The sequence below is a fragment of the Dermacentor variabilis genome, unplaced genomic scaffold (assembly GCF_050947875.1).
Source record: "Dermacentor variabilis isolate Ectoservices unplaced genomic scaffold, ASM5094787v1 scaffold_12, whole genome shotgun sequence".
NCBI lineage: Eukaryota > Metazoa > Arthropoda > Arachnida > Ixodida > Ixodidae > Dermacentor > Dermacentor variabilis.
The window spans coordinates 11,722,059-11,748,010 of NW_027460280.1; the positions used below are offsets into that span (position 1 = coordinate 11,722,059).

General features: G+C 44.9%; 1 protein-coding gene across 1 annotated transcript in view; it reads left to right on the forward strand.

Annotated features, from left to right (window-relative positions):
• LOC142565803 (uncharacterized) overlaps positions 1-25,673 on the forward strand; it is a 218,297-nt gene extending 192,624 nt beyond the window's left edge. Inside the window, exons 4-5 of the mRNA XM_075676340.1 lie at positions 14,641-14,735; positions 25,366-25,673. Coding sequence (XP_075532455.1) covers positions 14,641-14,735; positions 25,366-25,434 — 164 coding nt within the window. The 3' untranslated portion in view covers positions 25,435-25,673. The remainder of the gene's footprint in view (positions 1-14,640; positions 14,736-25,365) is intronic.
• Positions 25,674-25,952: the final 279 nt, after the last annotated feature.

Here is a 25,952-nt window from a genome sequence, read left to right on the forward strand (position 1 = left end):
TTAGTCTCACGCAGAGCTGAAGAACCTAGCGTATAAAAAAAAGTTAGTGTTTTTTTTTACGAGCAATACGAAGAAATACGAATTTATCAGCGTTAATATACATACCCCATTCATTACATCACTTCAATATGTTATTTAAATTATTTTCGAGGACAGTCTGATCATTCTGACAAGTTATATCGCTGTACAAAATACAATCATCGGCAAACAGTCTAATTTGCACACCAGGGGTTATGGTTTTAACAATGTCACTTATATACATTAGAAACAGTAAAGGCCCCAAGACACTACCTTGGGGCATCCCTGATGTGACTGGGAGAGTGGCCGAGCTATGTTCACCAATTGTAACGTAGTGAGTGCGTTTGCTCAGGTAAGCAATAATCCAGTTTATGAAAATGTCAGGTATGCCAATAATTCTAAGTTTGAAGGTTAATTTGTCGTGCGGAAGCTTATCGCAGGCTTTTCTGCAATCTAAAAATAATACATCTATTTGGTCATTACTGTGTAGAGATAAAGCAAACGAATGAATCATTGATACCAATTGCGTTATAGTCGAGTAACCCTTTCTGACGCCATGCTGAAACTCCGTGAGCACATTATTATCAGCCAAGAATTCTCTTATATAGTCTGCCACGATGTGCTCCAACAGCTTTCAGCATTGTGATGTCAGAGAAATGAGACGATAATTTTGTAATTTTAATCGATCTCCTTTTTTTAAATATCGGAACAACTCAGGCCACTCTCCATTCATCGGGCAGTTGTGCCAACAGCACAGAAGCCGAAAAAATTCGTACAAGAAAGCTGGCAATAACTTAAGGATAACGATTTAGAAAGATGTTTGGGATTTCGTCAGGGGCATAAGAAGCTTTGGATTTCAGGTTTACCAACATGTTGACAATTCCAGCATTAGAAATAGAACCCACATCAGATACCTGTTTGACTGGAAGCGTAGTGGTGCATTCATCTGACACAGCAAAGACACTTTGAAAGTACTCATTAAAATGTTGTGCCATGTCTTCGTCATCAGTTATTGATGTGCCCTCAATTATTATCTGTGAAATCAGTTTCTTTCTTTCCTTCATATGGTTCCAGAATTTTGTAGGATCATTTTTAATAAAGTTAGGCAGAGAGTTGTTATAATAGTAACTTTTTGCAGCAGTCACCTTCTGTTCGAGAGAGTTCGGCGCCTCTTTTATTTTAACAGGATTAACATGCTTTTTTAACCTTCTTACCTTGCGTTTAATATGAATAACATCACGTGTCATCCAAGGTGTATGTTTGCGAACTTTCTTATTTTTACTAGGGATGAATTCGTTGATGCAGTAGTGGCACATAATTTTGAAGCGATTTCACAGAGAACAGGCATCAGTGCCGATAAAATCAACGAGACAGTTTTCCATGTGCTCTATTATGGATACATCATCGGCATGAGAATAAACTTTGGAGCTAAGCATTGAAGAATAGTTTTCCGTAATCTGTACAACTGGTAAGGTAATGCTCATCAGGCGGTGGTCGGAAAGTCATTCTTCAATATAAACAAAATATTCCGATAAATCCTGGCTAAGCAATGCCAAGTCGAGAATAGAAGTGCCCCGTACGCGCGTCGGCTCGCCTACCACCTGCTTCAGGTTATAACGTTGAAGACTACGTTGGTGTGCTTGCCGAACGCCTTTCCAGTATTAAGGCGCTCCCAGTCCGTGTTTGATAAATTAGAGACACCCGCCAATATAGTCTTATTCTTTCTGTGCCTGTTCATTTCATCCTCTAATTTTTGTAAGTATTCGGGAGTAGTAAGCGGTGGTCTGTATATGGCGTAAACAATATAGCTGTGACCGCAAGAGCTTATCTTGACGCGCAAACATTCAATCTCAGAGACATCTTCCAAGGGATGGGCAGAAAGGCCATTTTTGATCAGGACGGCAACACTCCCCCCCCCCCCCCTGGTGCGCCTGTCTTTTCGGAACACTGTATAGCAAGGAGGAAATATATCGTCACTTATTTCATAATGTAGCCAAGTCTCAGTTAAGACAGTAGTATGAGGATCATGCTTCAATAACAAAATTTCCAACGCATCAGTTTTATCTTTAATACTGCGGGCATTGACATTAATCAGTCTGAGCTGCTTATGTGGGCCTTGGGGAGTACGTCAATCCTGTGAGTTTGAGGAATGGTTTAGTTCGTTTGTTGTGGGAGTCCGAAGAACGCTTTGGGGAATTTCTACGCGTCTGTTTAGGCCTTGATCCCAATAAAAAGTATCGCTGACAATCTTAAGCTTATCATGGATCAATGAAGCTCTTTTTTTAAGCAGCCCGTCTTCTTTACAGCTGTCCCAGAGGAGTTTTCTTTTTTTTTCAGTGTGGAAGGGGAATAATTGTTCTGAATGTAGATGTCAGACCCTTTGAGTTTCTTGCAGTTTGCAAAAATTGCATGCTTTGCACTATAATCGTGAAGCTAAACTATGACCGGTCGGTTTCCTTTGTTTCTTCCTAGCCTATCTGACAAATAGACTCACATTTCACACCCAGCTTGCCTTGGAATACTTCCTTGAGAACCTTATCCTTCATCATAGATTCGGTTCTGTCGGCTATCTCCTTTATCTCGTAAATAATCACATTGTAACGCCTGCTATAGTCCTCCAAACTAGTCAATTTTTTTTGTCTGAAAAGTCATCACTTTCACTAAAGATTTCAGCGTGGTTTCTACATGACCGGTCTGAACTAGGGTTGCAGAAGAATCAGGGAGTTTAGTTTGCACGTCCTCCAGAGTACGTTGTAAGCTGACAAGTACACTGTTTGTGATGCATAACTGGACTTTCAGTTACATCTGTAAAGATAGCTTTTTGGCCTTCAAGCAGTTGGTCATACAGTCCCTTTTGTGTCGGTCCAGGATTTGTTTCTATATCACCACAAAGAAGTAAGTTGCACACCTGTAAACACTCATAAGCAAGGCTAATACACCGTTGGGGGCACGGTAGGACCGCAATACAACGATGGTCACTGCTAATTCTGCCAAATGTCACAGAGAGACCAACCTGCACAACGAAGACCAGCTGCCTGGTCAGCATCGTTGCAGGGCCGGGTCCGCCGTGCCCAGATGAGGCAACCTTCTCCAGAAATTCTCAACATCCATATTGCGCATTACTGGAGCGATACGAACCCGCATTGGGTGGCGCAGACCAGACATCAGTACCAATGACCATTCAGTGTTTGGTGCGTTATCATTGACGGAAGAATAATTGGGCCCATATTTTTTTACCACATGCTCACTGCTCAGTGGTACATGAACGACATCTTGGAAGGCCCAGTCGAAAATTTTCGCTGTGATCTTCCTCTTGCGTTTTTAAAGCGAACTTGGTATCAGCACGACGGTGCACCAGCTCACAGCAGCATGCTTGCCCAAGCCTGGCTTGACGAAGCCTTCAAACGCCAGTGGGTCAGGCGGCATGCAAGGTCACCGCACATGACACCTCTTGACTTCTTCTTGTGGGGACATAGAAAAGAGCGAGTCTACCGCTAACGTACAACTACACCAGAAGGGCTAAAGACAGAGATTGCTGAGGCCTGCAGCGAGATAACGTCTTGCGTCATCAAAAACGCTTCATCGGACGTGCTGAAAAGGTGTCAATACTGCATTATGGCAGAGGGGGACTTGTTTGAACACATCCTTTAGACAGATTTCACAGCTAATAAATCTCTACAACCGTTATCCATGAAAAGAGCCATCTGTGTGAAACTTTTGTACGACGTGGAAAAGGCACGTAAGTAATATGAAATTACAATTTATCTCCCGAGAAGGAACGGACAGGAAGCCAAAGAGCAACCTTCCATGTCAGTCTACAATTCTTCCTTTTGTGACAACCAGCATAATTCACACGACGTTATCAAGCTTGTTATAATGCGTGTTTGCTTGTTGGGGTCTTGCTCCCAAATTCGAACTCGTGATTTTGTCATTTTTCCCCCGTATGCATTCTGCTAGCGTGAGAGTGCAATTATCGCCGCAGAAATGGGAGCCGAGCTGTCTTTCAACTGACGCCCGAACCCACTGGCGTTTCATCTCGAAACCAAGCACAACGCGAAGCTCTGTCGTGGGCAGCACAAAAGGCGCGAAGCCAGCGATGTTTTTTACAAAGCAAGGTTGAGAGTGCTGTAAACGTGGCGCATTCGGCCGCTAAGAGCGTGCTGTCACGTGGTATTTTTCCTCCTCCGTGAGCTTTCGCTTTTCCCGAATAAAAACGGTCACGCTAAGTCTATCTCCTTCGAAGTGCCTGGGTTTGGCAATATTTGTGGAGCTGGACAACTTTCCTATTGACGCCTGAACGTTTCGACCTATATTTTAAAAGTTAATTAATTCATCTCCGCTACTTACTGAAAACAAGACGAGCAAAAATGGTACTCTGTAAGTTTAGGTAAACGCTAACAACACCCACCCATATATATATATATATATATATATATATATATATATATATATATATATATATATATATATATCCTCTGATATCCTTCTGAGTCCCCGAGTACATGGCGCGTCACAGATTTGTTTCATACTTGTGCGTGTGCTGTCTTTTGTTCCAGCAAGCCATAAAACCACATTTTACAGTGTGTCGAATATTTGCAAATTGAAGACATCAATGTCCAATATGAGCGTATTGAACTCAGAAGCCACGTATTAGTTTCGACAAATATTTTTAATCATCACAAATTCTAAGAAATACTGAAAACCACATTTTATCTGACATCATTATCATCATCCCCACCCTGTTTAATGTCCACTGCCCCACGAAGGCCTCTCTCTCCCTGCGGTCTCAAATTACCCCTGTCCTGCGCCAACCGATTCCAACTAGCGCGCGCGAATTTCCTAATTTCGTCGCTCCACCTAGACTTCTGCCGTCCTCGACTGCGGTTTCCTTCTCTTGGTACCCATTCTGTAACCCTAATGGTCCAACAGTTATCTAACCGGCGCATTACATCACCCGCCCAACTCCATTTCTTTATCTTGATGTCAATTATAATATCGGCTGTACCCGTTTGCTTACTGATCCAAACCGCTCTCGTTCTGTCTCTTAGCGTCATGCCAAGCAATCTTCAATCCATCGCTCTTTGCGCGGTCGTTAAGTTGTTCTCAAGCTTCTTAGTCAGTCTCCAAGTATCTGCCCCATATGTCAGCACTGGTAAAATGCACTGATTGTACACCTTCCTCTTCAATGATAATGCTAAGGTTCCAGTCAGGAACTCACAATGTCTGCCGTATGCGATGCAACCCATTTTTATTCTGTGAATTTCCTTCTCATGATCAGGGTTCCCTGTGATTAATTGACCTAGGTAAATGTACTCCTTCACAGACTCAAGAGGCTGACTGGCGATTCTGAACTCTTGTTCCTTTCCCGGGTATTTATTATTATCTTTGTCTTCTGCATATTAATCTTCAATCCCACTCTTACACTTTCTCTGTTAAGGCCTTTAATGATTTGTTGCAACTTGTCTGCATTCTTGCTAAATAGAAGAATGTCATCGGCAAATCGATGGTTTTTGAGACATTCGCCGTCGATCTTTACTCCTAAGCCTTCCCAGTTTTATAGCTTGAATACTTCCAAGCACGCAGTGAATAGCATTGGAGAGATTGTGTCTCCCTGACTGACCCATTTCTTTATAGGTATCTTCCTGCTTTTCTTGTGTAGAATTCTTCTTCAGGGAAACTGAAGAGTCTGTCGAATTCAATAAGATGCTCATATACGCATGCGGGAAGCGTATAGACGATGCAGATAAAATTTTCGGGTGGAGATTTCACTTAAGAGCGATGTAATCGTCGGTTAAAATTGCGCTGTCGCTCTGCCTCCCGTCGAGCGCCGCGCGCTGCTGCTGACGCTGACGATGCGAGCGGAGACCGGAAACTGCGGCGTAGTGACGTCACCACTGGTGTTCCGTTCCTTCGCAGTCTCCGCGGCCGTGCCTCACCGTGCTTGTTTCTGCGTGCGTGCCGTCATAAGCTGCTTCGCTCGACGCTGCATTCCTTTGTTTGTGTCTATGTAGAGTGGTAGTTAACGTGCGCACCATCAATTGAAATGGTGGGCCGACAATGCCGGCGTTCTGTGCAGCCTACGGTTGCATGCAAAACAGCGGCCGCGACGATGTTTTCTTCCATTACATCCCGCAAGACCAGAAGCTTTCAGCTAAGTGGGAGGCTGCTGTAAAGCGAAAGAATTTGAAGCGCTCAAGAACAACAATGCTCTGCTCTAACCACTTCCGTGGTGACGATTACTACCGGAGTTTATCAATAATGCGTGCTTTGGGTTCTCCTTCATGTTAGGACGCTGAACGGAAGGTGCATGTTTATCTCCCACCTTTGACGCAGGTTTCGTCGCCAAGCGCCGCGAATTTTCTATTCGCACGTGTGTTGTGAAACAGCCTGCATTCAGCTACCATACCGCAGTGCAAGTGTAAAGTTTGCATGTGTTGGAAAGCCGGCTCACGCCAGCACGCTGCGCTCCCCCTTTACTCGCGCACATAGAGAAATCGACCATGTCACGTAGCCGTTGGAATTCGCCGGTTACGAGTAGCGTGCGGATGGCGCGCTGATGAAGGTGCTACACTACACGTGCTACAAGAGGCGGTAAACTTTTCCCGCATTTAAACCGTCTGTGTAGATTGCCGACAGCTTTGGGGCAGCGCACAAATGCCGAAGATCTCATCACCGCTTACGGTCTACGAGGAGGCATGCAGGAACATAACACTACAGTTGTTTGCCCGGAAGCGAACTCACTGGATTGCTGAGTGCAGCTTACCAAAAACATACTCACCAAAGAACATTTCCAACACGAGGAGATGCTAACACTTGGCCTTCGTTCGCGTCGAAAGCACTGCTTGCACCAGTATATTTTTGCTTCCTGGAGAGGCTGGCTCCTCGCAATCGGCTCGTAAATGTAGTATGTACAAGTATGTACGTACGTGTAGTATGTACAAGTATAAACCCCTTACAAGCGATCTTGCACGCGACAGCGACAAGCGAGGCGATGGCTTTCGGGTTCACTGGTCGCCTGCAAGCCGAACTCCATGCGGGCGACAACTTTGAGCGACGACTTCCTGGCATGAGGGCTGTAATATATGCGCCGAAACTAGCGTGACGCGTGCTTTATTAATTTAAGTTGATGTATTTTACTGTAAAAAGGAGCACAAAATATTTCTGAAGGTCTCGCACTAGGTTCTTATTCTTGAACGTGTAAAATTCAATAGTTTGCTCGTTCCGTGCGACAATCAGTAGTATTTGAGTTATGTACATCCAGTTCCGGCTTCACGCTATTGGCTAGTCGCTCATAGCACTTTCGAGTGACGAGCGACGAGTTCTAGATTTCTAGAAACGAGCGATAGAGCGACAACACCGAGCAATCTGCACAAGCGATGGCCCGTTTTGGCGCTCGAAGCCGTCGCCGTCGCGCGCAAAATCGCTCTCATGGGGTTTGGACTTAACGCCGAACTCCTAAGAGAAACGCAAGCTCTCGAAATTTTCCATTAACGTCTCGGCAAAATAGCACCAAACTACTTTGCACCGTGCTTCACGTGTAGCGGCAGCGGTCGGTCCGGACGAACACCATTGTTGACGTCACGAGGCGCCCGACCAATCACAGGCGGAAACGAGGCGCGCGAACTGCCCCGAGTCTGCTGCTGCACTTTTCGTCGAAATAAAATCTGTTTGTGCTTCTTTCGCTCAATTTCGATGCGATATTCGAATTCGGAGGGTTGAAAACCATGACGTACAGCTCTTAAGTCATTTTTTCTGTAAAACTTTTCAGCTTCCCTTTAAGGTAGCTGTAGAACCTCCGTAGATATTTTCCAAGGTATTTACGCAAGCGTTGTGTACTCCCTGATTACGTAATGCCGCTGTGACTGTTGGTATCCCTATTGAATCAAATGCCTTTTCGTAATCTATGAAAGCCATATAGAGAGGCTTATTATACTCTGCGGATTTGTCGATAACCTGATTAATGGCATGGATGTGATCTATTGTAGAGTATCCCTTCCTGAAGCCAGCCTGTTCCCTTGGTTCACTTAAGTCCAGTGTTGCCCTTAGTCTATTGTAGACTATTTTGTTAAATATTTTATATAATACTGGGGGTATGCAAATGGGCCTGTAATTATTCATTTCATTAACGTCTCCTTCTTTTGTGGATTAGTATAATGTTTGCATTCTTCCAGTTTTCTGGGACCCTTGCAGACGATAGACACTTCGTATCAAGAGCCGCCAATTTACCAAGCATTATGTCTCCTCCATCTTTGATTAAATCGACTGTTATTCCATCTTCTCCTGCCGCTCTGCCTCGTTTTATGCCTTGCTAGGCCCTTCTGACCTCCAGATATAGAAGGAGTTTCTGTATCCTGTTCATTACTGTTTCTAATGGAGGTATCCTGACTCCTCTGGGTATTGTACAGGTTAGTACAGAATTCTTCCGCTTCTTTTGCTATATCTTCGAGATTGCTGATGATATTACCCTGCTTATCTTTCAGTGCATACATCTTGGTTCATCCCATGCCAAATTTCTTTTTCATTGATTTCAGGCTGCGTCAACTTGCTACGGCTGCTTCACTTTTTTCACGTTATAGCTTCGAATATCACTTATTTTCGCCTTGTTGATCGGTTTTGACAGTTCTGCGAATGCTATCTTTTCTCTTGAGTTGGACACTTTCAATCTTCGTCGTTTCTTTATTAGGTCCTCTGTTACATGGGAGAGCTTGCCTCCTGGTTGCCTTGGTGCCTCGCCTCCCACTTTGCCTCCCAGGTTTAATTCATTAGCTCTAAGTCATCAGTATCTCTCTGTTCTAAGGCTGCATATTTGTTTGCAAGTACCAGCCTGAATTTCTATGCTTTTACCCTTACTGTCTCAAGGTTGACCTGTTCCTTCTTGACCAATTTCGCTCTTTCTCTCTTCAAAGTGAAGTGAATCCTAGCCTTAAATAACCCATTATCATTGCACCTTTGCGCTACCTAACACTTCTACATCCTGGGGAGGTATTCTGTTAGAGTCCACCTGGTGGACACGTCCATTTCCTCTGCTGTTGAAGTTCTGGTTGACTGGGCTGGGCTGCGCCTCTACAGCAACCAGGTGCCACAGCAAGTCAGCAAGTCAGTAACAGATGAAATGAACATGTCCACTAGGTGGATTCTTACAGAATACCGCCCCTGCACTGTGCTGGGATCAGCAGAAAGTAGGAAATAAATTTCATTTCTTGTTTCACAATTAGGGCTTCTCCAAGTCCACTTTCTGTTGCTGCACTTCCTGAAAAAGGTGTTCATTATTCGAAGCTTATTCCTTTCGGCGAATTCTACCAGTATCTCTCCTCTAGCGTTCCTAGTATTGACGCCGTAGTTGACAATTGCTTGTTCACCAGCCTCCTTTTTCCCCATTTTTGCGTTGAAGTCGCCCTTTACTACAATATACTGAGTTTGCACTTTTCTCTTCGCTAATTCAACATCTACATAAAACTGATCAACTTTCTCATCATCGTGAGTGGATTTTGGAGCGTAGGCTTGTACTACCTTTAATCTATACCTCTTATTAAGTTTGATTACAACTACAGATACCCTCATTGATGCTGTAGAATTCATCAATGTTGCCCGCTATGTTCCTATAGATAACGCATCTTACCCCGTATTGCTTCTTATGTAGGATACCTCTATGGCAGTGGACATGTCCGTTATTCAGCAATGTCTAAGCCTCACCAGTCCTTCTAATCTCACTAAGGCCAATGATATCCCAAACAATGTCTGATTGTTCCTCAAATAGTCCTGCCAAACTAGCCTCCCTCGATAGAGTTCGGCAATTAAAGGTTGACAGGGTCAGTTTCCATTGGCGACCTGTCCGGACCCAGAGATTCTTAGCACTCTCTGCTGCGTAACAGGTCCGACCGCCGCCTTGGTCAGTTGCTCCGCACTTGCTGGGGACTGAGGGCCATGGGTTAATTGTAGGAATCATCAGGGAGGTAGTGGCCGAATACTGCAGCAGGGAGGCCAATTCCTTTACTTCATTTACACATTATATGAAAAATAAAATTTCATGCCGTACTAGAAGTGTTTTCTTAATGTCTAAACACAACGAGAATCAATGTGCGTAGCGGTAGATTTATTTGTCATTTGTGTTCTTGAATTTATGTACAGCAATGCCTGTCGGTCTTACCATCTGCCTTGTAAGGGTTTCCCGGCGTTGTCAAGCTGATGATAGTAGCTTTTAGCCGGAAAAAAACTCTCCAGAACGCTTTTTTCCTACTAAAGCGAATTGAATTGATGTGAAGCATAGTGGTTGAGAGCCATGCCGAAGGCACTGCTCCCATGCCCACCATTATAAATGGTTAGGTTGAATAACCAGCATGAATCATTATCGACCGGACACTGTTCATGAACGTTCAAAATTATTCCAGTGTACTGGTGCAAGTCATTACTAATATTGAATTGAAGTGAATTCTGGGATTTTACGTACCAAAGCCACGATTTGATGATGAGGCACGCGGTGGTGGGGCACTCCGGGTTAATTTTGACCACCAGGGGATCTTTAACGTTCCCCAAACGCACGGGACGCAGTCGTTTTAGCATTTCGCCCCAACCGAAATGCGGCCGAGATTTCAGCCTGCAACCTCGTGCCTAGCACTGCAGCACCATGGCCGCTAAGCTACCGCGACGGGCATCGCTAATATTCTCGAGGAAGGCAACCCGCGCGCGCGAGCAAATCGCAACCATCACTCGGCCACACTGAGTCGACCAGCACACTCGAAATGGGAAACACTGCTCGCCACGGTGGTAGAGTGAGCTGCGCTAAAACACGAACAGCTAACGGCAATACAGTCACGTGGTATGCATAATAGCTATTTAGCAATTTTACTTTCGTCCTAAAGCCGTTTGGCTGGCAAAATGGCCGAGCTGCAACTCCAGTGATGAGTACACACAAATAAATACAGCACAGCAAAGCAGGTGATAACACGCCAGGGGGTAAGTTTCAGTTCGCTGAGTTCACCATGACACAGCTGCCGTTCCGAACGTGCCAAGCGCACGTCGTCGTTTGAAGGCCACTTCTACACCAAGGCCATACTGTTCACCTGTGAAAAATTCTACCAGTTTACTTATGGCCCTAAGATCATCATACAGACGGACCACCGACCATTGTTGGCCATCGTAAAAAAATATATCAAAGAAATGCCACCCAGGCTACAGCGTTCATTTGTTCTCCTTTAAAATACGATTATGACTGACAGCTCGTTCTTGGAAAGGAACTGCTCCTGGCTGACATGCTCTCCCGTGTGCCCACCCTATCACCAAACCCGGAAGCAACGGAGAATTTTGAGGTTCATGGAGTTCGCGTCGTCTCGTGCATGGTAACCCCATCGACAAAACGTTCCGTTAAACCAGCTACATCCGTGCTACACATGAGGGAAACTGCCCCAAAGCTGTTCCTGGATGAGCCACGCCGCGCAACCTCAGAGGCCACTGCGAAGCGCATTTGTGCTCGATGCCATGCGGCGCGCACCAGCACGTAATGTGAAGAGTGCCGCAACATCTCCTGACATTGATAAAGCTAAATTAGCTAAAGGGTCACTGAGCTAATCCAGTGCGTGTACGCGCATGTAATGTGCGCCAGCTTGTATCACCCCTGTATCAGCTTGTGCGTAGTTTAGGATGGACTTCTGTCGGGCGTGGTGTAGTGCGTGCTCGGTCTATTATGCCTTGTTGGCGTGTCCCGCGTTCACACTGGCCACGTGTAAGCATTTCTTCCTCGATTTGCGAATATCGTGCTTCGCTATCAATTAGCGTTCGCAAGGCGTACATAACTGGGCGAACAACAATCAAGGATGACTTCGGAGTCAGCGCAGCCGAGAAACAGGGCCCCAAACAATCGATCCCGACCGACATCCGTAGCTGGATCTACATAGACCCTATCCCTAGAGACATGCACCCTGAATATAACAGGGCCCGGCCCCAAGCTCGAGCTGGAGCTATCACAAAAGCCCTTGCTCACGTACCTGGCGTCACATTTGTTGATGCAGCCCAATATTCCCATGGCACACGATTTGTGGCCGTCGCCACACGCGATGGGGTCCTACACCACGCCTCCAGCCTCACTACCCCCACTGCCGAGACGGCTGAACAAGTGGCCATCGCCCTGGCCACTCTAGATCCCACCCCTCACACCATCGTGTGTGACTCTCGCTCAGCCGTCTTCAGCAAAGGCCGTATTTCTCCCCAAGCTCTTCGCATCCTCTGCCAGGCACCACACTTTAAAGATAGCATAATCTCCCTAACATGGATCCCGGCCCATGCAGGCGCTGTCCACCCACACCTCCCCAATCTCAACTCCATTGCGCGAGGCCTAGTCAACTGCGCCGGAGTCACTGGAGATGAGTTGGACACCAGGGACAATCTGACAACTTATAACGATCTCGTTAAGGCCTTTTACCTCAGTCGCCGAACCTTCCCCCCGTCTCACCCCAAGTTCAGCCGGGCGCAGGCTACCACCCTGCGTCTGCTACAAACAAACACGTACCCTTCATCCGCCACCCTCCACCTTATATTTCCAGACGTCTACACTACCCCCAACTGCCGGTGCTGTGGCATTCACCCGGTTACGCTTCCGCACATGCTGTGGGAGTGCCCGGCACAATACACACAGACTAACACCACGACTCTCTCGTCGAGGTTGCATGAGGCTCTACGGAGCTCCGCCCTTGACGACCAAACCTGGGCGACCCAGCACGCCTGTGAGGCGGCGGCGAGGCAAGCCCTCGACGTCCCTTCATGGGAAGCTTAGGCCCGGCCATCATAAAGTGCTGGTTGTACAATAAAAGTTTGTTCCTCCTCCTCTCCGTTCCCCTGACTATATTCACACGTCGCATATCGAGAGTCTCGACCATGGGAGTCTTGAGATGAAGAAGGGTAGTTTATTTGCGACTTGTTTGGTTTTTAGCATGAAGTGGTTACGTTCCGCCGCCGTGGCCTCGAGTGGATGTGGCACGGCTGTGCACCGTGAGAGAGGCTCGACTGATACAGCGACGCACGCGTCACGCGGATTTTATCGGTTCGACTCCCACCGGCTTCCAGTTAACCTTGAATACATATTCAAATCTCCTTTCAGGCGGAAATTACAACACACTAATGACTCTCTTATGCATTTTTGTCAACGCTGTATGTTGCCTTATTGCGAGAGAGCTTCAGAGCTCGAAACGCTCGCGTTAGCACGTGACGTAACGCGAACGCTTCAGTATTCGCTGCGGTGCAAACTGGTCCTACAAATAGCGTAATTGAGCGTAACGCTAAAGGGCAAACTGTTGTGGCGCCACCTAGGTATTGCACTTCCTTGGTTAGGTGTTCTCTGGCCGAGTGTCATGAGTAATTATTCGCCAGCCTTTCTGAGGCACCTTATCTATGTTCATAACTTTTATACTACTACTCGTTCTGTCATCTTCTTCTTGATGTTAGGATTCGCTGGTATGGAATGTTCATTTTTGTCTATCATGAGGCGAGCACAGCCGCGACTGTACATTTCGCTTTTCTGCTAATAATATTGATTATCGCCGTCATCATCAAATGCAGATTGTGGTGCCAAATATCTGAAATACAAACTGCAAGCAGACATACGTCGTCTGTAACCTCCGGGATCCCGCGGTGCATGTGGCTTACCACGTCCGCCACGAAATATGTAGGAGGCACTGTATAGTACTGCCTGCATGTTAAGCCTAAAGAGCCGATGGATTCAAAACGGATCTCCGAGGCAGTACTTAATTTTCGGTGGTAATCTGCTGTAGAAGAATCATGACTAAAATCTCAAGCAGATACAAGCATCATTTGGGAACGGCTGAGTAAAACTGTGCAGAAGATGAGTGTATAGATCCAATGGGGGTTTTAACACCCCCTTTGGTGGATGCCACGATGTCTTGCAATATCGAGTTACGTCGAAGGCAACCAGAATAACGACGCTTCAACGTTATAAATCAGTGCACATATACACCTACATAGAAGGCTATGCCAAGACATAGCGATCGCTCGCTTAAGTACCAGAATAGCCTCCGCCGCGTGTACGTATACTACAGTGCTCAGACACGAATAGCACTGTATAGCCAAAGCGCTGTAATTTACCGTACGCAATGTGATAGCGTATATTTGTGTTCGTAGTACTAAAATAGTGTGTACTAACTCTCCAAAAGAGGAAGAGGGTGTTCGCTTCAGGTGCATCTTGCGGCCACCTTTGAGCAGAGTTAAAGAAACCACATAGTATTTCCGGAAGGGTCATTCAACTGGCAGGTGTTCCCACTGAAGTTTGGGGTTCCTGAAGCTCCTTTCGGTGCCCAGTGTATATAGTGGAGCTGGCCGTACCGTGCTGGATGGCCAAGAAGTCCGTCCGCATCGCTTTGAATGAAGAGTTGGTCTTGGGAACGCACATCAAGGACGCAGCGTTTCGTTGTTGAGCGCTTTTTGCTCTCATTACTGACGAAAATTGAGCTCTTTGATTAAGGCTGTTCTTTTGTTGTTGAACGCGGTATCTGAAATCGCATACAGAGTTCAGTGAATACTTTCTCAAAACTTGCCATATTACATGTTGCGTCACGGAGGAGAACCCAAAGTGCACGTGCCGCTCTTTTTCTTATGCATTCACTGTGGCGTTCGCAGCGGGCGGACCAGCTTTGGTGGCTCCGCATTACAACGTGTCCTTGATGCACCTCGGCCAGCCCCGGCAGCCAGCGCCAAGTTGCCCGCCCCAAGATGTAAGTACGTGTGGCAGAGCTCGCCATGTGTCGCTGCATTGTTTGCAGCTCCCGGCCATTCGTGATATGCCGGAAGATGAGCGATGCCATGTGTTTTTGCGTTGCAGCGCGCATTGATCTTTTACTCATGAAAGGAAAGAAAAATCTCATCCAAAAGAAAGTAGCACGAAGCTGACAAGATACGTTCTCGGAAAACATGACAGTTTAACAACTCCTGGCATAGAATAACTCAGGGCAGTTGTTCTAGCATGGCTGAGCGACCGCACCAGAAAGCCATTGGACCCAGGTTTGATGCACGAATGAAATTTGCCTTCAGCTGCGAAGCTTTCTTTTCCCCACAATGACTTGCTTTATAGCGTCGTGCTACTTCCGGGCAAACAGGTCCTTTGGTGAAGCCACACTGCGGATTTTCGCACAACTGATTTGCTACATTTACTCGTAGCGAGAACAACTCGCTGCTTTCTGAAGCAAGAACACTGAGATGATATAAACGACGAAAAAAGAGCCAGAGACGTATTTTACAATGTTTGGTGGTTAATCGTCCACCGATAAACAAAGGTCGCATCCCGAAGAAATCAATGACTCGACTTATCAAGTTTCGAGAACTGGTCCTGCAGCGCTTAAGTGGCCTGATTTTAGGTATGAGTCGCCACACAGAGCGAGCGTAGCGACGCTGCAGTTAGTTCAAGCGACCATAATAAGCTTATAGTGAGACGTTTATATGTAAACGCCATTTCCCTTCTCTTGCGTGCTCTTCGTTCTTCACGTAGCACATCTGCTGTTTATAAATGCCATGCTTCCGAAATAAGTAGTTGTAGTGGAAAACTGTATGCATTGCTTAGTTTGTTATTTCGAGGAGGTGGAACCCTTAGGAAATAAAGGCATTTGGATCAGACAGGAGCCGGGCATCCTCTTTTTTATTTATCCAGCAGCATGCAGGATTTCATATGGGAGGTTTTGGCGAAGTACTGCGCCAGGGTGGCCAATCCTGCTCTGGTGAGGGAGTGCATTACCGGTTCTGGTCACCGGGATAAGGCCGCACTCCAGGCCTGTTTATGCAATTTTGTCAACACGCGGATTCTTTTTTTTTATCCGGTGGAAAATTGCGCGGCACCGTGGTTTGAATCCTGGTGACGCGCAATTTCCCATTAGAAAAAACACTCTGCGTGAAGACAAAATTGCCTAAACAGGCTTGGAGTGCGGCCTGATCCCGTTGACCAGAACCGGCAATGCACTCCCTCACCAGAGCAGAATTGGCCACCCTCGTGCAGTACTTGGCCGCAACCTCTTATATGAATATAACAATCAAACCCCGGTCCTCAGTCCCCAGCAGCTGCGAAGCAACTGACCACAGCGGTGGTCAGAGCTGTGACACACAAGAGGGCGCTGAGAATCTCTGGGTCCGGACAGGCCGCCATTGGAATCTGGACCAGGCAACGTTTAACGCTAGAACGTTATCTAGTGAGGCGAGTCTAGCAGTGCTATTGCAGGAATTAGCGGGCAGTAAATGGGATATAATAGGGCTCAGTAAGGTTAGGAGTACAAAAGAAGCATACACAGTGCTGTAAATCAGGCACGTCCTGTGCTACCGGGGCTTAGCGGAGAGACGAGAACTAGGAGTCGGATTCTTTATTAATAAGGATATAGCTGGTAACAAACAGGAATTCTCTAGCATTAACGAGAGGGTGGCAGGTCTTGTTGTGAAACTTAATAAGAGGTACGAATTGAAGGTCGCTCAGGTCTACACCCCTACATCCAATCATGATGACAAGGAAGTCGAAAGCTTATATGAAGACGTGGAATCGGCGATGGGCAAAGTCAAAACAAAATACACTATACTGATGGGCGACATCAATGCCAGGTTTGGCAAGAAGCAGGCTGAAGACAAGTCAGTGGGGGAATGTGGGATAGGGTCTAGCAACAACAGAAGAGAGTTATTAATAGAGTTTGCAGAGTAGAATAAAATGCGGTTAATGAATACCTTCTCCTGCAAGGGGGGTAAACGAAAGTGGACGTAGAGGATCCCGAATGACGAGACTAGAAATGAAATATACGTTATGCTCTGCGCTTACCCTGGCATCATACAAGATGTGGACGTGCTTGGCAAGGTGAGCTGCAGTGACAATAGGATGGTAAGAAACCGAATTACCCTAGTCTTGAGGAGGGAACGGAAGAAACTGCTACTTAAGAGGCCGATCAATGAGTTAGCGGTAAGAGGGAAAATAGAGGAATTCCGTATCAAGCTACAGAACAGATATTCTACGTTTACTCAGGAAGAGAACCTTAGTGTTGAAGCAATGAACGACAAATTTATGGGCATCATTAAGGAGTTTGCAATAGAAGTCGGTGGTAACTTCGTTAGACAGGGTACCAGTAAGCTATCGCAGGAGACGAAATATCTGATTAAAGAACGCCAATATATGAAACCCTCTGACCATACAGGTAGAATAGAACTTGCAGCGTAAGACAAATAGGACTAATAGAACAAGCTTAAGACAAATGACTTAAGGAAGCATAATATGGATCGAATCGAACATGCTCTAATGGGCGAAGCCTAAAACCAGTGAAAAAACTAGGAATAGGCAAGAATCAGATGTATGCGTTAAGAGACAAAGCCGGCAATATCATTACTAACAGGGATGAGATAGTTCAAGTGGCTGAGGAGTTCTATAGAGATTTATACAGTACCAGTGGCCCATGACGGAAATGGAAGAAGAAATAGTCTAGAGGAATTTGATATCCCACAAGTAACGCCGGAAGAAGTAAAGAAAGCCTTGGGAGCTATGCGAAGAGGGAAGGCAGCTGGGGAAGATCAGGTAACAGCAGATTTGCTGAAGGATGGTGGGCAGATTGTTCTAGAGAAACTGGCCACCCTGTATACGCAATGGCTCATGACCGCGAGCGTACCGGAATCTTGGAAGGACGCCAACCTAATCTTAATCCATAAGAAAGAAGACCCCAGAGACTTGAAAAATTATAGACCGATCAGCTTACCGTCCGTTGCTTACAAAGTATTTACTAAGGTAATCACAAATAGAATCAAGAACACCTTAGACTTCTGTCAACCAAAGGACCAGGCAGGATTTCGTAAAGGCTACTCAACAATCGACCATTTTCACGCTATCAATCAGGTGATAGAGAAATGTGCGGAATATAACCAACCCTTATGTATATATGTTTCATTGATTACAAGAAAGCGTTTGATTCAATTGAAACCTCAGCAGTCATGGAGGCATTAGGGAATCAGGCTGTAGACGAGCCGTATGTTAAAATACTGAAAGATATCTATAGCGGCTCCACAGCCACCGTAGTCCTCCATAAAGAAAGCAACAAAATCCCAATAATGAAGGGGGTGAGGCAGGCAGGTGCGATCTCTCGAATGCTATTCACAGCGTGTTTACAGCAGGTATTCGGAGACGTGGATTGGGAAGAGTTGGTGTTAAGAGTTAATGGAGAATACCTTAGTAACTTACCACTGGCTGATGATATAGCCTTGCTTAGTAACGCAGGGGACCAACTGCAATGCATGCTCACCACCTGGAGAGGCAAAGCAGAAGGGTGGGTCTAAATATTAATCCGCAGAAAACTAAAGTAATGTTCAACAGTCTCGAAAGGGAACAACAGCTTACGATAGGTAGCGAGGTACTGGAAATGGTAATGTAATACATCTACTTAGGACAGGTAGTGACAACACATCCGGGTCATGAAACAGAAATAATCAGAACAAGAATGGCCTGGGGTGCGTTTGGCAGGCATTCCCAGATCATGAACAGCAGGTTGCCATTATCCCTCTAGAGAAAAATGTATAACAGCTGTTTCTTACCAGTACTCACGTTTCGGACAGAAACCTGGAGGCTTACGAAAAGGTTTCTGCTTAAATTCAGGAAGACGCAACAAGCTATGGAAAGCAGAATGATGGGTGTCACTGCTAATGGATAAGAAAAGAGCAAATTGTGTGACGGAACAAACGGGAGTTAATGACATCTTAGTTGAAATCAAAAAAAGATATTGGGGCCTGGGCAGGACATGTAATGAGGAGGGAAGATAACCGAAGGTCATAAGGTTTACGCACTGGATTCCAAGAAAAGGGAAGCATAGCAAGGGGCGGCAGAAAGTTAGGTGGGTGGATGAGATTAAGAAGTTGGCAGGGACAACATGGCCAAAATTAGCACATGATCGGGGTGGTTGGAGAAGTATGGGAGAGGCCTTTCCCCTGCAGTGGACGTAGCCAGGCAGCTGCTGCTGATGATGATGATGTAGGATGAAGGCAGAACATCTCTGCCTATCCTAGTAGATTATTCAATGGCGGGAAGTGAGATCAACAATTAAACGATTGAGAAAATTAGTTCCAACGCCTAATGAAAAATACTGACAAAACACCGCAGAATGCGTCCATTAATCTTATAATGATTAGCAGCAAATTGCAATCATTCCACATGTTCAATTCGATAGTTAGTAAAGAAAATAGTGGTCAGAGCCATATTAAGTACCAAAAAAATCTGGGTAGGCTGTATCAGTGACGGAGCCACTGTGGGGCACGTGAAACAGCTTGCGCGGCACTAGACAGAAATGACGTAACAAAATGTACAAGTTACATTTAGTCACGTATTCGTAAGGCTTATATGTTTCACTTGTGTTACAGCTAGTGAGCGTATTAGAGTCTAATATTGCAAGCGTGCTCGCTGCTTACTCGTAGTGGTTTCCAGGGGATGTTTGGGCAATATCGAAAAGACGTCACCAAATCCACAAGTTATATAGTTTCAAATACATGATAGACCGCGGTCCTGGTCCGCAAGGAAGATTCACGTCTTCCTCTGGACATGCAATCAGACGTTTTCCCAAAGCCTACGTCTCGCTGGACAACATAGGGCAGCGAGGAAATGCGCCAGTGAGGTCGCCCACTCGCAGTCGCCCACAATGTGTGTAAACGCCCTGTTTGCAAGACTGCACATAATAGAAGTAAGGGATGTGAAATGGTTTCTCAGTAATCTCAATGTTCCTAGGCATATAGTGCATAGTGAAACAACACGCCTGTTCATCCGCATTGTCTCACGCGCAGGAAGTAGTTGAAAAATCAAGCTTGCTCTCCAGATTCTCGCAACGTTCCGTCAAGACACCGTTATTTATGTTCGGTAGAAGGCTGCAGAATGTAGAAAAAAAGTCGCCGCTGCCATGGTTTTCAACACGAAGCTTCATAAAGGTCTTTCCTCTGAACATATGAAACGAGAATTTGCGTGTTATGAGGAACGGCCGCCATTTTCGCAATGTGTTTAAGGACGGTGAAGAAATGTAACAGAGTATAGACGGTACAGGGAAAGTTCAAGCCAAGTAAGATTGACTGACAGTTATTCGAAATAGCGGAGAAGCTATTAAGCGTCTTTTGTTAGCAAGCTAACCAATGGGGCGTAGTTCGCCCCCTTCCACCCCCCTCCCTCTTAGGAACAGTAGGGGAAAGGTGGCATATATATAGGTGGCGTAAGGTGTTATGAGAAAAAACAAAATGAAGGAAAAATACAGATAATTTAGCTTAATATGTCCCAACACTTCAACCCAACACAATGAAATCCGGGATTTCGGAAGTCGGGAATTCAGGATTATTTCTTTACATATTCTGTCATCTTGCATAGCAAGATATTGCAGTAGTGAGTGCATATATATGTCAATCGATTGAAGAATACATTTTAGTAGCAAAAAAGAAAAACAATATAAGAAACAATATCAGGAAGAGCTAGTTGATTAATGAACATAATTTGGCAATAGGTCGGCAAATTCATCACTCGATAACTCGAGCAAGGACCCCTCAAGGCCATTCCAAATCGCAATTGTATGCGGAAAAAAGGAAAACCTAAAACGATCAATCGATACATTCAAAGGAACAATGTTCAGACGATGACTTCTTCTGGTGGACCGAAAAGAAGGGTTAGTGAAAACATAGGTGCATTGACATAAGTTTTCCCTAGAGGAATTTTATGTAGCAGAACAACGCGGTCACAAGTACGTCTATGGGCCAGAGGCTGTAGTAGCAGCTTACTAGCATGTGATGCCAGTGAGAAATGGCGGTAATAACGATTATATATTTACATTATGGCTTTTTTTCTGAATAGACTCAAGCATGTCTATGCCTTTGGAATATTGTGGCGACCACACTATCGACCCGTATTCAGGTAGAGGATTTATTAGTGATCTGTATGCCGTTAATTTACATTCTTGAGTTGCATCTCGTAAGTTTCTTTTAGGAAAACCCAGTTTTCTCAACGCCTTGTTGGTTATGTATTTAATGTGAGCATGCCATTTCAGATCAGGGGAGAAAGTAATACCAAGGTATTTCAACGTGTGGACGCTTGCAAGCTTGTGCGCTTCATTAAAATATGTAAATCGTAATGGTTGTTTTTTATTCAAAAAAGTTATTGATACGGTTTTATTAAAATTTGGTGACATTTGCCATGTTCTTCTCCATTCGTAAAAACTGGCCAAGACTTCATTAAGCTCCAACTTATACTGATTACTAGTTATAGTAGAACAAAGAACGCAGTCATCAGCATATAGTCTTATTTTGACAGAAGTGCCCGCAATTACTTGAACGACATCATTTTACATAGACTGCAAACAGCAAAGGATCCAAGACAGACTCTTGTGGTACACCGAATGTAACATTGACACGAGATGAGTGAACATGGTTATATGCAACAAACTAGGTTCTTGTACTTACGTAGTCCTGTCTCCAACCTAACAGTTTATAATCATGAATTATTGCTTTGAGTTTATACAGATGCTTTTTATGACACACTGTGTGAAAAGCTTTACTGTAATCAATGAAAATGGCATCAAGTTGTCCTCTAAGGTTAAGCGTGGATGCAATATCGTGGGAGATTTCTAGAAGTTGTGTTACCGTCTAGAATCCAGAAGGGAAGCCATGTTGAGCATGCGAAAGAACATTATGTTCAGATAAGTACTCAATGTTTTATTTATGAAAATTTTGTTCCAATAGTTTGCAAGATGTTGATATTAAATAAATGGGTCTGTAGTTAGACATTACCTGCTTATTACCGTCTTTGTGAATGGGAACAACCTTAGCACATTTCCAGGGTATTGGAACAGTAGATGATTCTACACACGTTGAAAAAACTAGGGATAAATACCGAGAGCTCCATTCAGAATATCGGTGTAAAAACATATCTGGTGTATTGTCTAGCCCAGTACTTTTCATAGCATCGATCTTGAGTATAAGATTATGTACATCAGCTGATGTGATTATCATACTAGAAAAAGGTGATGACGAAAAAACAGTGCAAAACATGAGGGTGCGTCCATCATGACAGGTGAACACTGATTTAAAGTAATTATTAAAGGCTTCAGTGATGCTAAGATTATCTGAGCACGGTTTACTGGCAATAATGAATGAAGGAGAACTCTGACTTGGTGGACTGGTGGTTCGCCAGAACTTTCGTGGGTTGTTTTTAATGAAGTATGGCGAAGTGCTATTAAAATAGAACCTTTTCGCATTTGAATAGCAGATTTTAAGTTGTATTTTAATGTAGACAATACTGAAGCTTTCATTGCATTGTTTGCATAGGGTTGTTTGCGGAGACGCCTGATGCGACGAATTAGGTGTATATTTTCGCGTGTGTACCACGGGTGCTTGAGATTGCGCTTTACACACTTGGTTGGAGCATAATCAGTTATACATTGATTGACATTTGAGCAAAAACAGTTCACTAACACGTTAACACAGGAATGGTTCGCGCAGCTCAATAACTCATCAAAACATTATGAAAGGAACTCAGTTATGGAGTTGTCATCGGCACGTTCAAAGTTCAATGCTGTCTGATGTGAAGGAAGCTTAGGCATAGTTGCTAAATTCAAATAAACAATAACCCCCTTATAGTCCGACAGGCCTTCAACAATATTACAATCGTAACTATTTTGTCTAAGTTGCTCATTTATGAAAACAAGATCTAAAATTGAGCTTTCGCGGGTTGCAGAATTCTCAATTTGCGTCAGATTGAAAGAAATAGTCATGCTAATCAAGTCATCACAAATGACTTTGTGACGGCCACTTGCAGATAGCGTTGGCCAATCGATGCCAGGGGTGTTGAAATCACCAGCAAGGAAAATTTTACAACAGTTAAGTTTGTGTTTGGTTAGATAATCGGTAAGATCAGATAAGACACTAAAATCCGCGTCAGGGGGTCGATAAACAGCCCCTGCCACCATACCGAGACCACAAAGCCTGATTTTGCTCCATACAGATTCGCAGTTAGGAACGTCAGGCAATACTGTAAACTCAATATCTTGGTTCACAAAGAGTGCCACACCGCCGCCGCGCCCGCCACTTCTATCTTTCCTGGGGACGCTATAACCTGGTGGTAAAATTTCAGAATATGAGATGTGTTCAGCAAGCCACGTTTCAGTCACGAATAATCACAAAAGGATGATAAAATGCAATGAAGTGATGAAAATCTTGAGTTTTGTTGAGAAGACTGCGGGCATTAACATTTACCAGCGAGAAATTAGTATCGGAAGGCAGTGAAGTTTCATGTACTACAGATGTTTGCTTTTTGCTTTTAATGATTGAATCACCTGCTTCATTCAGCTCACAGCGTACATTGTCTATCATCAAGGAATCATATTGCAGACGAACCACAGAGGCATTTTTCCTTTGATTTACAGAACGTCTCCAAAGAGCTTTACCCGCCGTGGTTGCTCAGTGGCTATGGTGTTAGGCTGCTGAGCACGAGGTGGCGGAATCGAAGCTACGGCGGTCGCATTTCGATGGGGGCGAAATGCGAAAACACCCGTGTACTTAGATTTAGGTGCACGTTAAAGAACCCTAGGTGGTCGAATTTTCCGGAGTCCTCCACTACGCGGTGCCTTAAGCAGAAAGTGGTTTTGGCACGTAAAACCCCATAATTTAAAGAAATAGCTTTGCGTATCTTTCGAACCCGTTCAGGAAAGTCCTGATTTATATATATTTCAGTACCTTTAAGCTTTCGGGCATTGTTTAATAATGCAAGCTTTGACCTATGGTCCAAAAATTTGAAGATAGCAGAACGCGCCCCATGCCTGTGCCAACGTTCAATGTGTGCACACTGAACACCAAGTTTATCAGATATTAAGTTTGTGAACGGATCAAGTAGTTACCTGGAGGGCTCAGAATGGGGTTGAGGTAGTCCGTAGACAACAAGGTTATTTCTGTGGGACCTGTTTTCAAGATCGTCAGACAGACTGTCACGCTTCAATACCAGGTTTGTAAGTTGAGTGACAGTTTTTTCAAGTTCCTGAACGCGCGGAATCACTTCCGCGACTGGTAGTACTGACGTCTCAGGCCTATTTAGCCTCCCTTCGATGGAAGCAAACTTGGATGTCCAAGAAGATATTTCGGAACAAATTTTTTCCTGCCCTGCGAGCAATTTCGATAGCGTTTCTTGTAACATATTGGGACCAGGATTGGTCTAGACGTCACCAGATAACATCAGCAACATTCTACGGACAGAAAAAACAGCTAACTCTCTCGTCAGTGCACCAGGCAGCAGCCCTACACATCGATCATCACTTCTATAACAGCCGAAATTGTACTTCAGAGCTTCCATAAAAAGCTGTGCAGACAAGTTTGAACCATTTGCTCATCGTGCTGCTTTAAGACCCACTGAAGAGCATAGCGTCCGACCTCAGCTTTATAGCACTGTAGAAACGACCCAGGTGACGCTGTTGTAGTACTGCATGCGCAGAAGGGCTCGTCAAAGGTCAAACCACGCAGATCTGGTGCTTCAATCCAACGATGATGCGATGGTTCTATCACATCATCCGATCTGGCGGTTCCGAGTTACGTTTTGAAGGGTGGGCCAAAGGGATCATGCGCAGAGGTGGCGCACTCCTGAGGACATCTGGAATTCGCCAGTCAGCGTCTTAAATATGTACAGGAGTACGTCATCTAGGTTAATTACTCACAGGGGACCCTGGTCATCAGAAGGAAATTTACAGAAGAATAAAAATGGATTGGAGTGCATACGGCAGGCATTGTCAGATCCTGACTGGGAGCTTATCACTGTCGTTGAAAGGAAAAATGTATAATCATTGCATTCTACCGGTGCTAAAATATTGCGAGGCTTGGCGGTTAACAAAGAACAGGAAGACAACAATGTGGATCAGAGAGCAAACGGGGATAGCCGGTATTCTAATTGACATTAAGAGAAAAAAATTGGAGCTGGGCAGGCCGTGTAATACGTGTGGTAGGCAATCGGTGGACCATTAGAGTTACAGGATGGGTGCCAAGAGAAGGGAAGCGCAGTCGAGGACGGCAGCACACTATGTGTGTGACGAAATTAGGAAACTTGCACGCGCAAATTGGAATCAGCTGCGTGACTGAAGATCGCCGGGAAAGGACTTCGTCCTGCAGTTGACATAAAAATAGGCTGTTACTTCTGGTGATAGTGATGATAATGATAACAACACTATGCACAGTAGACAGTTCCTTGGCACCCGCCACTCTGCTGTTTCAAAACTCTAAATATTATTCGATTGAGACAAGTGAAATCTTTTTTCCTGCCGCGAGATCTTGCAACAAATACACACTAATTTAAGCTAACCTCGGTGTATGACAGCTTTTTTGTATCGTTCTGATTTGTTCCAGAATTACCCGGCGATCAACCAGGGAGGTCCTTCGATCAAAGTGGAGCCAAAGTACTACGCACGGAACTGACGGCACCGTGCGCGTCACCACGCATGTCATACAAATGTCTCGTGCCTTTGTCGTCCGGTCGGTTGATAAAAGCGGCTCTATGAAGAGAGCGCGGCACCGAAATGATTATGCCTGATTAAATGTGCCAATCTGCTGGCGCGCGCAATGGAACAGTGCAAACCTGCACTTGTTCACAATGTTTTTCTAGCTATATCTTGGATCTGTGGCCAATTAATAAACTGTGTGATTCGTAAAACTTCCGAACCTTGAATGTATAGGAACACATTGTTCAACGTGCGCATCATATTCCGCGCCAACACACCAGAAAGTAGACAAAAGCGCTGGCATAAAAATTTACTGCACACAATCCCGACCCTGAAGAGTTGCGCAAGTTTGGACGCATATTGTCTAAACACCGATCAAGTCTCCTATACAAGCGCGGGCGGCACCTAATAGGAAAGCATATTATTATTCACGGAGAAGCACTTCTTTTACAGCTACAGTTATCATGCGCTCACTCCCTAATTAATTTCATGTGC